The sequence below is a fragment of the Falco punctatus genome (assembly GCF_963210335.1).
Source record: "Falco punctatus genome assembly, chromosome: 10".
Classification (NCBI taxonomy): Eukaryota; Metazoa; Chordata; class Aves; order Falconiformes; family Falconidae; genus Falco; species Falco punctatus.
Window position 1 is genome coordinate 27,245,707 of NC_137590.1, and position 18,235 is coordinate 27,263,941.

Sequence of the window (18,235 nt, forward strand, 5' to 3'; positions counted from 1 at the left end):
CCTATTGCACCAAATAACATCAAATACAGGCACCCATAGAGATTACTTTGCTTTTACCCAATTTTATGAGTAAAGGCTCTTATACAGTGTAAAGATAGTCACCATAGTCTTCACAAGGAATTTGCTGGGAATTGCGCTCGTCTGAGATGGGCTGCTTTAGAAACAATTAAGACAAGCATTTATGTTTTGTTTAAGCTTAATATATATTCAACAGCAAGTGCAAAGGTATGCTAATTTACACAAGAAAAAGTATTTAAAATTAAAATATTTTTTGCAAAACTAAACCACTGCTAAGATATCAAGACAAAATGCTTTTTCATGATTTGTATTCAAGTAAAAAAATGTATTGTTAACTTGAGTTTCTTTCTTATCCAGTTAGATAGCCTTCTATTGCGTAGAAAACTGCGTTTTCTTTACTATTTGTTGAGTTGATTATATTTTGTCCCTCTTTTTCTATGTACTCATCTTCTATTTAAAGAAGCCAGAAAACATAACAAACTTCTCCACAGTCAAAAGATCATTCTTTTCCTTTAGAAAATCTTATTAAATCTCCTATTTCTTTTAGCATTTGCTTATGAAGCATTATTTTCTTATTTTCTAAGACTTTTTTTGTTTCTTTTTTTCTGGAGACTCTTCAACTTGTCTATATCTGAAAGTTCAGCATCCAAAACTTGCATCAGATGAAGCCTCAGCAATTTCAAAGCAGGATTATTATGTTCCTTGTCTTCCATCTAACACTCCTCCTGTATAACTGTAGAATCAAATAGTTTCACATTGTTGACCGTCTAGTTTTCCCTATGACCCTAAAGTTTGCTTTCCAAGTCCTGCTCTGGTCAGTTATTCCAAAAGGGAATGCATTCTTCACCTTCCACTTTCTACTACGAGGGAAAGGGGCCATCTACATTCACACGTGATCCACGTGGACAGGTACACACCTCAGTAAAATCAAAATAGCTCAGTCACTGACCAAAGAGCTTGCTGGAGTCAGCCCACTCCAAGTACCGTTGCAAAGAGAGCACAGGGGAATGCTAGGATCAGCACGGTATTTTACATTTTCCCCGTTTCCTCCAGACTGAAAGGTGGACCCCATCATCCACCTGGAACTCTGTTTAGAATCCTCACCCAAAGACAGACACTCTTCCAGGAGGTTAAAATCAAAAGACATAGTAGACAAAATTACAGGACCTCAGTACAACAGCATCTCACTTAGAACCCATTCCAAAGAGGCAAGACCAAGAGCCACTTTGCAGAAAATATTTTTACCTGCAAGTTCTGGCTCACAGAATGACTTAACAGCCCACTTACACACACCTTGTGCCCTCCACCTTGCTAAGCAACCTTAACCCTTCTGGCTGAAAAGATATTGTTGACAAGAACTGAAAATTCACAGTGCCTAAAGAAGAGGCTCTTAATGCTAAGAGTAGCTGACATAGGATGGGAAACATTTCTGTGACAGCTTCAGTATTTAACAACAGAAGTACAAGCCAGAGAATCTCATTTTCCTGTGTAGTGGTCTACTGTGGATTTTTGTTCCTAGAGTAATTAACAGCAAGAGAAAACCCTTCCCATACAGAAAACTAGATGCTTACTACCCCTTGTTTCTTAGCAAACAACCCAGATGTTTTCCAGACACTGATCATTTTTGTAAGAGTTTATCTTTAACATAAACTCTGGTATAATATGAAAATTCAACTGCTACCAATTGACAGCCTTCTCTAGATTTAGGCAACAACATATTTTGGGAGTATGACTCAAGAAAGCATTCACATGAGCAAGTAAAGCAGGTGGCCAGGACCTACCACATAGCATCGACTGCATCAGAACATCCTCAGAGAAGGAAAAATAGCTCTTAAAGATTTGGAGGGATGATCAGGGGGTGGAAGAAAAGCTGTTCTAAGGTATAGGTTGTAATTATTGCAACCAATAAAGCAAACTGCAGAGTTTATTGCCTCAGCATCACAGAGATATATTAAGCTAAAAAAACCCACCAAAACACTACTCTTCTGATCAAAGTGTTTATTACTGTCTTGCCGGTAAGTCTTGGTGAAACTCATTAATATATGGGGCCTCAGTGCCAGGTTTAAGGTATGCCTGTGCCAAAGAAACAGCTTACCTGGTTTCCCCTCTAAAATGTCATGTATCGCAGCACAGCTCATTTCTTTACCCAATGTTTCAGGTGCAATAGAAGAAAGAAGTTGTTTGTTAGTCTGTTGGGAAGGGAGATGTCCAAGCTACCCATAAAGCTCTTGCTGTCTTACGCAGATTTACGGCAAGCACAGGGTCCTGTGGTTGCACAGAAGCAGAAGGCCAGCAGCCATTGCACTGAGGTACCACAAGTTACACTGTGGCCAAAGCATCATGTTCAGCTGGGATTCCTTAATCTTCTTCAAGCAAATTAAGCAAAAAAGCAGAGGAAATTGAACAATGCTATTTCTGTCATTTGTTTACTAACAAGGCTGTGACCAATTTAGCTGTTATAATAGCTGGGTATTTTCAGGGTGAAGTTTTTCGTCTTTAGCCAGAGATTTGGCAAAAAAGGTCCTACCATCTTTACACGAACAAGCAGCCCAGGAGCATTACTGTAGGCAGTCCTGATTCAGAGTGGTACTTGGGAAGCATCTAACATTAGGGACATGGATTGTCCCATTTAATTAAAACCAGAAGCATTCTGGTGCTTGAAGCAATGTATATACACATGCTTCAACTCTGATTTGAATTCAAGCTTGTGGGAAAAGGGATTACACACCCGAAGTCTGCCTTGAGCCCAGAACAGCAATGGATGTGACACATGCTCTAGAGGTATTACAAAAAGAGTCAAGCCAAGGAAACTTCCAAAAAGAAGAAAACTGGACATATAAAACACAACCTTTCCTACAAACCAGCATAATGCTGCATCAAAAGTGAAAAGAGGTATGTAGTCCCTACACTTACACACACACTGTCAGCTCATGGGCCACACAGACCTTGAAAATGTTCATTGAATACTCAGGAGAAAGGAAAAGTTTAACAAAATACCATACCCTGTTAAAGATGGCCGCAATTTAATAATGTTTAAGTTATAAACAAGGGAAAGCACTAGCATGTTCCCCATCCTGATTGAGAGACACATTGCACATTTAGGGGCCAGTGATCCATGTAACAGTTAACGGGAGCGTGCCCAGGCCAGTGCTGGGCAGCACGATGCTGCATGTCCGGCATGTCCAGCAGGCTCTGCGATGCTCGCAGTGCCTTGGCGGCAGGGCAGTCTCCGCCAGCTCACTCCTTGCTATCAGCATCTGCACTACCCGCCTGCATCTGGCAGTGCAGCAACTCATGTGAGTGTCCTTTAGGAACAGAGTTGTTTCCTCGTAAGGAAATCCTATACTAGCTTGGGTAACCAAAGGGAGAGCTTCTCTCCACAGACAGGAGCTGCTCTGTGCAGTGCAGCGTGCCGTAGGAAAATCCATCCAGGCTCCATCCATCATGGCACAAAGGGATGTAAGGCTTACTATCTATATCCCTCTTCTTATTCTGTCTTATTAAAGTGGTTATCTTACTAAGTCATTTGCTGATGGTCATTTCTTACTGAGATCCAGAAAAAGCCCTGCACCATCTCTCTCCCTCCCTGCTCTGCTGCAAAGCACCTCCCTTTCTGAAACACACATACACACCAATTTCTGTCCTCAGCATTGTCAAAGCCATGGCCAACATCACTACCCTTAGAACAGTTAAAGTTATTCTCAAGAAGATAATATATTTGCTTGCATTAAATATTTTCTATATTGTTGCCAAAAGCCATGTCACTGTTCTGCTTTTTATTGTGCTTTTATTATGAAAGAAGAATACTGAGTGACCTTTTCAAGAAGTCAGACAATTATCCCTGACCTCCAGCATAAGGGCCTGATCCCAAAGGTCCAACATGCCTGTTGGGACAACATACGTGCAACAACATCACTGCTGTGTTCACATTTTCTCCAAAATGTAGTTAGCATATAAAATAATAGACGCAAGTGTTACATAGGTACTTACTGCCAGAACACAAATCCATGGCTTCCTTTACCCTTCTTTTTCCAGATTTTCCTTTTTTATGTCCAATCAAATGCAGAAAGCAAGCAGCAAATGCATGTCAAAAAAATGAAGAACTCCAATGAGACTGAAAATAAACTATTGTGAAGTTTCCTTGTTCAAAATAAAACAAACAGGACCACTTGAGCAAGAAAATGCTGCTCTTCAACAGACCTGGAGAGGACCGGATCAACACTCACCCTCTCTCTTCCTGTATTTTCTTTACCAGAGATGACATCAGTCCATGTCTACTCATGAGTGTATTAGCTAGAGAACACGGATCCAAAATAGAACATGCCAAATGAGGCCACCTGGACTTTTCAGACTCTTGCAATACAGAAGCTGAATTTTCTGTCAAGTGAATCCTCAAACACACACTAACATTAATTCATTTCTTCTGTTAGTTCAGTTACTGTTTCTACACTTTCTACTTCAAGAATATCTAGCAGAAAGCACAATTAATTGACTATTTTAAACCACTGCTGCCTTCTGGATGGGCTCTAGCTTAACTGATTATATGTTAACCAGAACTAAAGACAGATCTAAAAGGAATAAAACTTTTCATCAATCCACAAGGGGATTTTTGGGCTTATTTTACTTGCAAGCAGATCCCATTGGATCTAACACTTAATTAGAAATGTTTCCTAGACCTACCTACCTTTAAAAGCAGGCCACGACTATAGAAACACTAGTGATACCTATAATTTACAAAGCATTAAATTACCATAAATAAGAAAAAAGGTTTTCTTTTGGATGTTTGGTGGGGTTTTGGGTTTGTTTTTTTTTTAACTCTTGTTCAGCTGCAGGTTCTGTAATCTTTTAAGGTTCAAAGGTAATGGCCTACATCCTGGCCACCAAAAGCTACTTTCTTAGCATTGTCTTACAAATTCATCAAGCTATAAGCCATAAAACCACACAACATTTTTATTCCTTCTTTTGGTTAGGAAATAGTAACATGTAGCTGTAAGCAGCTGAGTGGAAATACATTAGCAGAGCTTTCCTGCAGTCCACATTATGATTGAACTCTTATATATTTACTCATATGAGCTGCACCACTGAGTGAGATCATCAATAAGAGTTAATTATATAAAGGTTCTACTAGACAATATGACACCAATTTTCAGACTTATTTTTGTTGCAGATGATTCTGCTTCTTGAACTAGGAAAAAAATGCATTGGAGATAATAACATTTACTTTTTTCGGTGGCTTTAACGTTTGCTAAGCTTGGTTCAGGTTTTATTTACAGTCCTGAATATTAGCAAGCCTCATCATTTTTTTTTTTTCTGGACAAGCTACTTTCAGTGACATTTATCACATCATCATTCCACCTTGCAGAAAATGGGCTCTATTTTTTAAGCATTTAAAAATACCCAAATGACTCAAATAGATGTGTGTGTGTGTGTGTGTGTGTATCAAATGATAGAAAGATTAGGGGTTTTGTTACTTATTAACTGTAGATACATAAAGTACAGGACCGACTCCTATCCTGTTATCATCTGGCATCCTGTTAGCATGTTAATATAAATAACAAACTTCATGGGTATATCTGGCATGACTAAGACACTCCGTTTTCAGAAGATTCTTTTCTGATATCAAGCTTTCCTCTTCCTTAAGGATTTGGATGCTTCAGCACATGAGGGGAGGATACTAGCAACAGTGCCTCAGAAAAGAACAGTACAATGGTTGTCCAGGTTATTGTAGGAACACTCTTTTCAGCATATTCCCTGTCTCTAAACAGTAGTTCACCAAGCAATGTAAAGGTCAACACTTCTGCTCTTTATCTGACAATGTCTAGCTCTGGGAGAGGAAGATGGTGTGGCTCCAACCTAGCTACAGTTATAGTGCAGTTTAGGGAACACATTTTAGCAGTAAAAGAAAGAAATTACAGGTGATGATTTGGTTATTGGATCATCCTTTACTTGCAAGGTGAAACTGAAGTGTTCATTTCATTATTTCTGTCTGGGATATCAATTTCCTTGTCACACCGTGCCTTCATGTGCATTTGTAAGATTAAAACTTCAGTAATAAAAGTAACATCAATGAACGGGCAAACATTTAGGGAAAGTGTCATAAATTAATACCCCGTAGAACAGAAAAAAACCCCACCAGACCTTAGAAGTAAGAAAAGATGACTCCATACTCAGTGTGCTGACTGTCAGCTTTCACTGGACTCTCCTCAACATTCAGGTCCAGGGCCAAATTCTGATTTATAGTTGCATAGATACATGCAGAACTTCAGCTAGAAAGGAGCTCTGGTAGCATGAGAGCTATGGCTCTCCTTGGTAGCAAGAAGGTTCTTTGACAATTCTTCATATGCATATTTGCAAGATCAGAACGCTGGCATTAAGGGATGGAAAGCTAGACAAAACTGCAGCATCCAAAGGGGAGATAAAAACCACTGACTGCGGAGACAGGACTTCTAATCCATGTGAGCAGTCAATAACAAAAACCACAGACCACAGACCTGGGAATTCAACAATTCTCCTCAAGCTCAATTCACTCTCAAGACTGAATTATTCAATAAACTTCCTCCCCTCCCCATAGTGTTTGCAAAAGCTGTCAAGGAAGAGATTGTCTAATTAGAATTAATGTCAAATCAGAAGACATGTTTTCCTCCCTCTTTCTCTAGTTTTGAGGAAGCTTTATTTAGATAGATGAAAATAGCAGATGATAAGCTGCAGTACCCAAGGTCCCCTCTATTAACAATATGAGGGGTATGAAGATCAAGAAAAAAATGGTTATCTGCTATAAAAAGGTCAGGAAAGTGATCCATCACCTGAAGTAGCTTGTATTCATGTTACACTGCATACAGTCTTCTGGGCAATATCTTCTACTTTGAGCTTGCACCTCTTTCTCTTCCCTAGGCAGTAAAGCTTTGCCCAGTGGCAACACAAGAAAAAAAAAAAACAACCGAAACACTCCCCCCCCCAAAAAAAAAATCCCACTGATGAGCTACGGTAGACTTAAAGTAGCTGTCTTGCTTTTTCTCATAACCTTTTTTCAAACTAACTTACGCATCTTCAACTCACTTCATAAAATGTAGCTGAGCCCCAGTTGTACCGGGACATTGGCTGTCAGATGTATATTCCTTATCCTCTAATACAGCACGGCTTCCAGTCATGCTTAATGGAATCTAAGAGATTTGACATACCTTTCTTCTGCTCAGTGCAGGATAGATATTTTGCTCTTCCTTCAGGACCTGCTGTGAGAAAGCAACCTACCTACCATCATTCAGAAAACTCTGCAATGACATTTTACTAATTCAGACACAGAAACAGCTTACAGGCCTCCTGCAGAGAAAAGAACAAAGCTTTGTACTATCCAGTGCTTAACACTGGTTTTATGCATCATGTTTTAAAAATCTGAACAGATGTCGATAAATGACATGTGATTTCACATAAAAAGCTTGAAGATTTTATGAATACCATAATGAAAATACACCACCATCCCTTCTTGTGTTCCTTCATCACAGTATTTAATGCTGATCTCAAAATCTTTAAATGTTTTTGTATTAGCTGTACCCAAGAACAGCTATAGAAGTTTTATAAGACATTCTCAAAATGGTATTACCTTCCCTTTGGTTAACACTAACCTGTTTCCACATGACCTCTAGCAGTCAATGATGAGTAAAAAGCCCAGATAGGGGCATACCTACTTTCTAACTACCCTTCCCTTAAAGGCATTCCTAAAACCTTCTATGAAGAGCAACTAACGCATCTCAAGAAGGAAGCTGCCCATAAAAGCACCATACTACAAATCTGTTACTCATGTTCCTATTTCTTATATGTTCACCTAAGCATTTTCTTCTTTTTAGTAGTATAAAATGTTATGTCCATCAAGAGCAGAAGGTAAAGAGTATATGCCTATGTGGGGGAGAGCAAGGCAGAAAGTCTGGCACAGCAAGTAACAGAAAGATTTGATAGATCTATCAGTCTTTGATTGCACAATGGCATTTCCCTTCTCCAGCCTGGACTTTAGGCAACTGCCTTTAGTGTGTCATGCTTTAACCCCAGCTTGCAACTGAGCCCCACACAGCTGCTCGCCTACTCCCCCCGCGTTGGGGTGGGGGAGAGAACTGAAGAATAAAAATTACAAAACTCATGGGTTGATGTAAAGACAGTTTAATAAGCAAAGCAAAAGCTGCACAGAGAAGCAAAGCAAAACAAGGAATCCCTTCACCCCTTCCTGGGGCAGGCAGGTGCTCAGCCACCCCCAGGACAGCAGGGCTGCATCACGCGTAGCGGTGACTTGGGAAGACAAACACTGTAACTCTGAACGTCCCCCCTGTCCGTCCTCCTTCTTCTCCCAGCTTATATATTGAGCATGACACTTTAGGATATGGAGTATCCCTTTGGCTAGTTCATGTCAGTTGTCTCAGCTATGCTCCCTCCCAGGTTCTCGTGCACCCGCTCTCTGACAGAGCATGGGAAACTCAGGGTTTTATCAGCATTATTTGTGTACTAATCCCAAGCACAGCACAGTACCAGCTACTAAGAAGAAAATCAACGCTATCCCAGCCAAAACCAGCATGTAGCGCAATGACACCCTTTAACCACAGCAACATCCTCCTTGATCTCTGCCTTTTCATCCTACTCTTTAATCGCAAAATTCACCCACTTTGACTTTTGGGGGAAAAGAAGGAAAAAAAAGAAAGAAAAAAAGAAATTATTTTGTTTGTCATTTGGCATATATTAAGTTTAATGCCCTACATGTTTCCTTGATTTCCTGAAATACACATGGCCTCTTTCTTCCCTTTTGTTAAAGAAAAAAGTATTAACATGATGAGCTATGTCCACCTATTTGTAGCCAAAAGTCACTCAAACCATTATAAATACTTGATACGAATACTTGGTAAGTTCCGGTTGCAGCATAGCCATAATAAAAATTCTCATGTAAGTTGTGTTACTTTCTTCCAGAAAGGCATTCTTTTCATGAATGCCTTGGCTTTGAAGATGATTTCATTGCCAAGCAACCCTTGTGTTACTGCCAGAACACTGGGGAAAAGCTTTATTTCAAGAAAGGAAAGAAGAATGTGTCAATTGATGATGACAGAACTGTTGTAGGTCAAAGAGTTAAACTTATTCTGACTCCATGTGTAGCAGGTTTGGGGATTTTTTTTTCCTAACTTCTGAGTACACTGTATTGTGTGAGGGCAGCTCTAAGCTAAACAGAAAAAAACAGATTTATGGTAGGTACAAGTTGTAACTCTCAAGATAAGATTAACAGGAGTGTCCCACTGCGTCATGCAATGCCCCTTTTAGGACCAAAGCTAATTAGTACAGTATTCACTAGAGATCTCGAACATAACATGTCCCCCCGAATGGGCAAAATCTGCAGCTCACCCAAGACTAAACTCATCACAACTAGGGGTGCCTGCCAGAACAGAAACATGCAATTGATGACAACAAAATGGCAGATATAATCCAGTTTTCACAAACAGCCACAGGAAGGAAAAGTGACATTTGCTTTGAGACACAGCAGATTACATTTACTACTGTTATCTCCAGAAAGAGGCATGGGCATTTGCTTATGCAGTGCACTCAGTAGCTGCTCAGAGTTTTTGAAAATAGATGCCTTTGTTGACTAGCAGTGACGTCCAAACTATTTCATGGTCTTTCCTCCACCAGAATGAAGAATTTCCAACCCTCACCATCTGCATTACAAACATCTCATCACCTTCAGATCACTGCTACTTAAAAAATGAAGCAAGATCTTTTAGTTACAGCAAAAAGATAGAGAAATTACCACTTCATCACCAGGCCGTCCAGAGTTCATTCCACAGCAATCTGGAATCCCAGGCTAGCAATGGGCTTGTGGTCCCACAGGATAAAACCCACACTCTAGTAAATGCATTAAGATCACTTTGCAGTTGATATATTTGTCTATCCTGGACAGAGTACAAGCTACAGAACAGCACAGCCATCTAGATCAGGGCCAAACTACCAAAATATACCCAAATAACCTGCCTCAATGAGTCATGATGCACAAATTACACAGTCATTCAAAACCTGGTCACACACGGTTGCTGGACTGCTCGGACTGTACGTCACTGATGTCTCTGTCAGTCGTCCTTGATAACTCTTCTGTCTTTCCTCCCCTTTATTACATATCACCAGCATTGGCCAGGACTTGATTTTGTGTTACAGATGAAAAATTTTCTACTCCTAGGGAGCTTACATACATATAAATAATTAGCCTTCTTGAAGGTGTTTTTCCCAAAAAGGGATTCTGGTGTATCTGGTTCTACCGAGTTCTTTAAATTTTACCCCTTCTTCACTGAAGTACAAACTTCAGCAGTACTACTAAAGCCTGATCCTTAGTTTCAGAGAGCGAGCTGTGATTGACAGCATCTCTTCAGAATTGCCTCTCTCCACCCCTTCCATGCATGCTTGCAGAAACAAGCCATTCATGTTGGTATTTCTAGCACCGAGGTAAACATTTGTGCACCATTTATTGAGACTAGTGGGAAATTTCCTCATGCTTAGATGTGAAAACCTATATTTATGTCATAAAACCCTCTGGGTTTCAAAAATATGACCTCAACAACTGCTAACAGTTGCATACCACTTCATTATCTGTTATGAATTCCTAACAAGCCAGCGTGGAAGAGTTGCCTGTTTACCGATGGCATTATACCTGGCTTATACAGTCATGTTTTACAGGCATCATTTTTCCATCAAAAGTGATGAAAAGAAGTAATGCCTTTGAGACATAAGCAATGCTGCCACAGCACTAGGAGACAACAACTTATACTAGTCAACAACTTTTGTTGTTAACATCCACTTCATTTGCAGAATACATCCTAACTTACTTCAACGCTATACTTTTTTTTTCCTTAAAAAACACGAGGCTTCTACTAGATGTTGCCATCTATGCTATTTCTAGAGCCGTTATCACCAGTCTTTAAACAGCAGACTGAACATCCACACTGGTCTGAACTTTCCAAGCTCATCATGGCCTCTGATACTCGCTTAAACTATTATAAAAGGGAGAAAGAGAAAAAAAATTAAGTTAAATGGAGCAGCCAGCTCTCAGCTTTTCCCCCCATGACACCCACCAGCCTCGCTGCCTACGAACCCAGGAAGCGAAGTAGCACCTCACAAATCTCCCACTCGTCAGGATAAACACGCGCTCAATGGCAGACAGCTCCGCACCTCCGCAGCACTAATCCTGCTGACCCCGGGCCGGGGCCGGGGCTGGGGGGCCTGAGGCTGCTCACCGGTGCTTTAACCCTTTCTAAGCCCCGGGCCAGGCCAAAAGGAGCCGGCTGAAGAACGTTGTTGTGCCCGGAGTAAATTTCCAGCATCCACCCCCCGGCTAGGCTCAGACAGCGAGGGCACGCATTATTTATAGCAGATAATTTCAAGTCAATTAACCGGGCGAACAGCATCATTTCTGGTAGGGGTAGGCACCGAGGCACAGCGTGCACGGCACCGACACTCTGCTGGCACCAAGCGGGCGCCTCGGCCTGGCCGGTGATGGGGGGGCGGCGGCCCGGGCGCTGCCCATCAGGACCCGCGCTCAGCACCATCCTTCCCCGCCGCCGCTGCCGCCTCTGAAGTTCGCGGTCGCGGCCCAGAGGCTCGGCCCGGGGAGGGGGGGGGGGGCTCGGCCGGGTCCCCAGGGGGGGCCGGGGGCAGCCCCTGCCCTGGGGGGCGGCGGCCGGCCCGGGCGGGCGGAGGCACGGCGGACCCCCGCCCGCTGCCGCCGGGGGGGGGCTGCGCCAGGCGGCCGCGGCGCCGGCCCTCCCGCCCCCGCGCTCAACTGGTGGGACCCCCGCCCCCGCCGGCGGCGCGGGAGGCGGCGGGACGAAGCCGGCAGCGGGGGCGGCCCGGCCCGGCGGGGCGGGCGCCGCTGGCGGAGGATGCGGGCGGCGGCCCGGCGGCGCGGGCGGCTGCAGGCGGGCGGCGGGCAGCGGCGCGGCGCCTGACCGCAGGGCTCCGCTCCGCTCCCGAGGATGCTGCGGGGCGATGCCCGGCGACAGGGAGGACGAGATCTGCCAGAAAGCGCTGCAGCTGCTGGCCGAGCTGTGCTCCGTCGGGGCGGTGGAGAACGAGAACTGCCGGGATTTCATCTACTACCTGCGGGACAGAGCCCGGCCCCGCCTCACCGACTCAGGTACGGCCGCCGCCGTTAGGAGCGCGGGCGCCGGCGGCCTCCCCGGTGCTTCGGCTACCGGAGGCGGCTGAGCATCCCCGAGCATCCCTCGGAGGCCGGCCGCGGCGGGGCGAGGCCTGCCGGCACGGCGGGGGCCACCCCGAGGTGCGGGGGGACCCGGGGTGGGGGGTGCATTGGCCCCGGTCTGGCCGGGGGAGGACACACGGCCGCCGGCCGCCCGTACGGGGGACACGGCAGCAGCGGGCGCAGCGCGGGGGGTGCACACGCCGCCTGTGGCAGCGACCCCCGCGGGCCGGCGCCGAGTGCCCGAGCGCGGCCGGGCGGCAACTTTCTCCCGCGGGCGGCCCCGGCGCGGCCCCGCCGCTCCGCGCCGCTCCGCACCGCTCCGCACCGTCGGGCCCCGCGGCCGCCCCGCAAGACCGGCGGCAGCGCCGGTGCTCCGGCGGGCCTCGCCATCCTTAAGTGCAAAGGTGGTGGTGGTGGGGGGGTGTGTGTGTCGGTCCTCAGTTTAAATGCAGCACCCACCATGAAGCCTAACTTTGCGCTTCTGTGTTTCCCAAGCTAAAAAGTCCATTTCTCGCGTGTCTGTAGTAGGTGGGTGCTGTGCGTCCGACAGGGTGCACACAGGCTGGCTGCGTGTGTGTGTGCCTGCACTGGGGTTGCCTTTCCATACCTTGGCATACCACTGACTTACGAACTTTTAACGTAAGGAAGCCTTTTAATAAGGCAGCTGAGCCCTCCCTCACGGGAACGCTGAAAGCTTCGTTTCGTTCCGTTCCGTACATCCCTGGCCGTAAGGGAAGGGCAAATTGCAATTTGAAGTAAGAGTTTATTATATTCATTTTTTACACCGTCAAGTTGAGTTTGCTTGGTATGGGGAGAAATTTAGAGAGTTAAAAGAGAAGTCGATAAACGTTTGCAGTACTGGAAAGCCTGGCTGTTAGATCAGCTGATCATCACAGCACAGTATCAATGTCTTTAATATTCCGTAAAATAAATCAGTCCACTTAGCATAGGTCAGTCTAATGACACTGTCGTGAAATATGTTTCTGTAAGTTGGTGAATCTGAAGTAACACTGCAACTTCCTGACAAGCACTTGGATATACTAAAAGTCCTGAAGAAAACAAGTAAAACCAAGAAATAAATAAAACAAAAATGGGGAAAAAAGGTCTGCTATCACAATGAATGAGTAAGGAATTTTCTGACATTCAGTTCACTTGTATCTAAAGCCATTTGCAGCCATTCTGGCTTCTCGCTCAAAAATATTCAGATTAAAGTGATTTATGCAATGTTTGATAAGGATTCTTTAAAATTAGGCAAATTTAATTGTTTTGTTCATGTAGGCAGATTTAATTGCTTTGTTCATATAAGCAGTAATTTTGGTGACAGACACCTGTGATTTTCTCTAATTTTCATTTACCAAGGGATCAATCACGTATTTGTATATCAGGTGATGATTCCAAAAATGCCTACTTAAATCAGTACTCACTCTGAATACTAAATTACTTGAAATACATGTGGAGACTTTAACCTCAGCTACTTGGATAACAGCTTTTCAGATTTCTTTCAGAAGCTACCTGCTTTTTTTTCCATCAGCCTTGGGCAAAAAGTGTACCTGGCATCTGTTTGGGAGCATTTTTGAAACATGGTGTGCTCAGTAAAAATTTATCACCTTTACCTAAAGACATATAAAAAAATAAAGTCTGTATTTATTTCTACCTCTTCTGCTTAAACCGGTATTTTACAACAGCCTCCCGGTATTGTTACAAACCTGCTCAATTACACAGAGCAGCGGTCCCTAACCTTTGCCAGCCAATGTGCAGCAACAGTGAGCAATTATGCTGCAGGCAGCATCTTCCCATTGGCCTCAATTTTAACATTTTTATTTTTTGCAGCTGCAGCCAGTCTCAGAGGGCTAGCAGGCAACATGTTATCCATAAGCCCTGACTTGGAAACCACTTCTGTAGAGTAGCAATGTCAGGAACTTATTAACTTATCTTTTCTTATATTTCTTTGATTCAAATGCATTTACTGCCCCAATAAACTGGCTGCCCGTGTGGTTTGTTTAGCTAGTCCTGGCATGTGATGGTATACATGACTTCCAGAAAGAAGTAATATGTTTTACAATCAAAGGTTAGCACATTGACCAAATCCAGCTTGATTTACATAGTGAGTTTCATTGACTTAACAATGGCAAAATGTAAAAAGCCCTGACAGCTGATCCATTCACTTTCCAGCCACTAGTCATCTAAACATAGCAATGTGAAGAAAACCTGTGCAGAAAAAGATGGAAGCTATCCTTGTTGTAACTTCCCCCCCTGCCATGTGAAGGTGATGTGCCTTAGCCAAACCGAGTAACTTCCTCTTAGGCCAGCTGAAAGAGCTATCTAAAAATGTGTACAGCTGTTAAAGAAAAGTGCAGCTAGAAAACATACATTATTAGCTTTTGCATGGGAATTAAAACATTTGCCCATGCTTATAGCAGTTTTTCTGCAATGAAGTTGCTACTTGCCTAAACCCAACTACATGGTGGATGCAGATGATTTTACAGCATGTTTCATTTGAGCCACTCATGTACGTTGGCTCCATTATATGAGTGGTAGAGGGGCTGTACAGGTGCAGAAGTTACTGGAAAATTCAAACCCTAATGAGGGAGGGAGCGAGCTGAAGAGTTGCTGAGCCTGATATCGGAGTTTGTCTACAAGCTCAACCTCCTGGTGCCCCTCAGTCCCAGCACTGAGCAGCCAGATCCCCGGAGACCCACTCATTTCTTGTCTGACATCTGATGCAGTTGGTTGTATGGCTCCATGCTGTCTTGAGTATTGGTGCGTGACTTAAACTGGGAGGGCAGGAGAAAGGGGACAGGAGGGGACTAGATACTTGTGGTATGCACAGCATCTTTATTTTTCAAGTAATTTGCCCTATTATGAGAAGTACTCCACAGTGCTTAGAGCATAAGTTAAGGGCTAATGAGTTCCAGGTTTAACATACTGGTCTGCTGGATTTAAAGGGTGACATGGGTGAATCAGATTTTAAAGGTTTTCAGAAAATAAAAATGCCAATTAGGCATTTAGTGAAAAATCATCAATTAGTTAATATGAATTGTATGTCAGAGAGTACCCTTGAAAATCCCAATAGGCATCCTTAAGCATTTAGATACCTTAATAAGATGGATCTTTTCCTGTTCCATTTCTCCATTCCCTATTTCTAAAATGTTGGTAATATTCCTGTATCATAGAAGGGGCTTATGAGGGTAAATTGCTAAGTCTTAGCACACCAAGTATGTAATACATTCATAAGGGACAGTCATATGGACCTCTTAGAGGTATTCAAGTGAAACCCATGTTAGTCATATGGTCATTTGAAAATGATCACTCAAGATCATGTAATACTACCCCATGACACCAGATAAAGGAAATATTGTAGATTAGGAATAAAAGTTGCTTGACTAGAAGAATCGTACTGACGTGTGTAGAAAAACAAAACAAAACAAAACAAAACAAAACAAAACAAAAATTCCCCAAAAGCACACACCCCCCAGAAAAAAAACCAAAACCAAAACAACAACAAAAAACCCCACCACCAAATAAAAAAAATGAAGGCAGAAAATCTTACTGGAGAGGCTGACCACTGAAAGGGGAACTTGGACCAAAAATGTTGCATTTCCTTGTGGACTATTCCCCTAACAGATTGACCTTGCAACTTTGCAACTGAAAAACGGTGTGGCATGAATCCAGCCTGCCTGAAAGGGTGTATGGTACATGTGGCTTTGGACTTTTTAATAGATGGACATTTGGGTGGGGGTGGAGGGGTGGTGTCAGAAGGAAGAGTTACATGGTTTTGATTTAGGATATTTAAGAGTTTGGTGTGGAAGAGCAGAAGAAAGTATTTTGGTGGCTGGAGCTAGTGCCCTGTTCTTGGTTTAACTGGTACGTGACTGTGAATTACACTTCCATCAGAGCCGATTTCACTGCTTTAGAGTTGCATTTCAGAAATTTCAGAAATCAACCTCAAAGGTTTTGCTGCTAGTTGTTGTTGTAGCTCTTGGGTGCAGGTGATTCTGGGCCTTTTGGGGATTATTTTTGTTGTTATTCTGTACTGAATCTGTTTTTAAAGAACCAGCTTCCCAGAGATGGCAGTGGTAGGCTGACATTGCTCTTTGTAGACTGGATGAATTTCTGCACTGCCTTTTGTTGTAGTACTTTGCCAACTTTGCAGCAACTTGTGCTGCCTGCATACCTTCCAGTGACTGCTAGGTGTAGCAACAAAGTGCCTAATGCATAGCTGTGTTTGCTGGCATTTGCTGAGTATCAGTAAAATTAAGTCCTATAAAGGAAAAGTATAAGAGTTGCACACTGAGACTGCCTTGCACAAAACTTCATCTCCTTAGTACATTCTACAGACTGGTTTTTCTTCCTCTAGTTAGAAAGTATGCAACCCTTGAAAACTTGGAATAAAAAATTTAAAAAGGTCAGAGGAAGTTGTTATGACCCTGAGGACTGGATAAAAAAAGATTCTTAGGAAGGTAAGGGATATAAAAAAAAAAAAAAGTCTAGGCCATTAATCATAATGAATTTCCATTAATTTCATAGCAGAAAAATGAATAGAAATAAAAAGGAAAGTTTGCTCTCCATTTCTCTTGTGTTGGATTGCAGATCTTGAGGATAAGCCAGTAAGGCCTTAAACTATTCTGAATCATGTGCTTTAAAATTGACTAATAGATGCTAGAACAGAACACACGGTGAATATTGTGGGTATAGTGATGGCCATTAGGCATAAAGTATGCTACAGATCATAAATATGAGATCAATAGTGTACAGTGACAAAGTCAGATTTTAGTACTTTATGGAGGTAAAGGTAGTTGACAATCAAGAAACTAAAAAATGTGGGCATGTAAATGTGATGACTATTGAAAATGCAATGTATGAGAAGGTGCAGTAATGACCTTGAAGTAGAATTTAAGAATCTTATTAGTCAGTACTTTATTTTTAATGTATACTTTCAACTTCAGGAAAGAGAAAAGCACAAAGAAACAAAACAGGCCTGACTGGCATAACTGTGGCCTCCCAGCCCACTGGTGGAATGTGAGCGCCGAGTTTTTCTGTGGGGAGTACCATGGCAATAGACTGGTCACTCCTGAGGAAGCAAATACTCACGATTAAATATACTATCTCAGCAAGCTTCCCTTTAGTTCAGAACCAAGTTTAAAAACAAACCCTATCTTCAGAAAGCAGTCTTGTTTCTTAAGAGTTTTTTTTTTTAATTTTTGTAACTCAAATGACTTACTAATTTTTATATCTCTGTCTCTCTCACACACACACACACACACCCCAAACTTCCAGGGACATACCATGCTGCAGTTTCATCAAGATGATAAGCACATCTAGATTTATCTAGATAAATGCAAAAAACATTTACAAGTTGTGAAGACAAAAAGATTTGAGTGGGTGAAATTACTTTCACTATGTTTTTTATTTTTATTTTACTCATTATGAGCCATTGCTTTCTGTATTTTTAATTTTGTGTTCCTCCTGCAAAATGAATGTGAAACGCTGCCAGTCCACATTGATAGTATTCTGTATGTCATGCTAGTGCAAAACTCTTTGCAAGACAGAGGAACAGAGGACAAGTATGAATCATGTTCACTGACATGATATCAAATGACTGAAGAAGTGTGAAGCTCAGGTTCTTTGGGTTTCAAGAACCAAAGTGCTGTTTCAAGAGTTGTAAAAAATACAGTGATGTTATGTATTTTAGATTAAAAATATGTAATTTTTTTCTGTTTTGAAAAGGCAGGAACAAGTTTGCAGAAGGCAAAAGTAATTAGTTCCTGTTCCTTGTATTCTAAGATGCTCTGCTAGTTTAATACCCTTTAAACAAACAGCCTCTCAGAGATTTTGCTGTCATAGTTAGTTTAGCATTGCTTTTTCCGGGGAAGTTTGTTTTAAACTGATAACTAAACTTATTACAAAGTTACCAAAACTAATAACAAAGTATAGAAAAGAACAAATTCTATCCAGAGAAAAGGGACTACCTTGTGTGCTTAACAGTTTGAAGCTCTAATTAAATTG

At 42.5% G+C, this 18,235-nt stretch overlaps 1 protein-coding gene across 4 annotated transcripts in view; it reads left to right on the forward strand.

Annotated features, from left to right (window-relative positions):
- The first annotated feature begins 11,637 nt into the window (after positions 1-11,637).
- Positions 11,638-18,235, forward strand: part of SYT9 (synaptotagmin 9) — a 72,153-nt gene continuing 65,555 nt past the window's right edge. For 3 of the 4 annotated variants that reach the window (XM_080404602.1, XM_080404603.1, XM_080404605.1), the window contains exon 1: positions 11,898-12,163. In XM_080404602.1, the coding sequence (XP_080260728.1) occupies positions 12,016-12,163 (148 nt within the window). In that variant the 5' untranslated portion in view covers positions 11,898-12,015. Of the gene's footprint in view, positions 12,164-18,235 lie in introns of all 4 variants that reach the window. The other variant, XM_080404604.1, reaches the window with a different exon arrangement.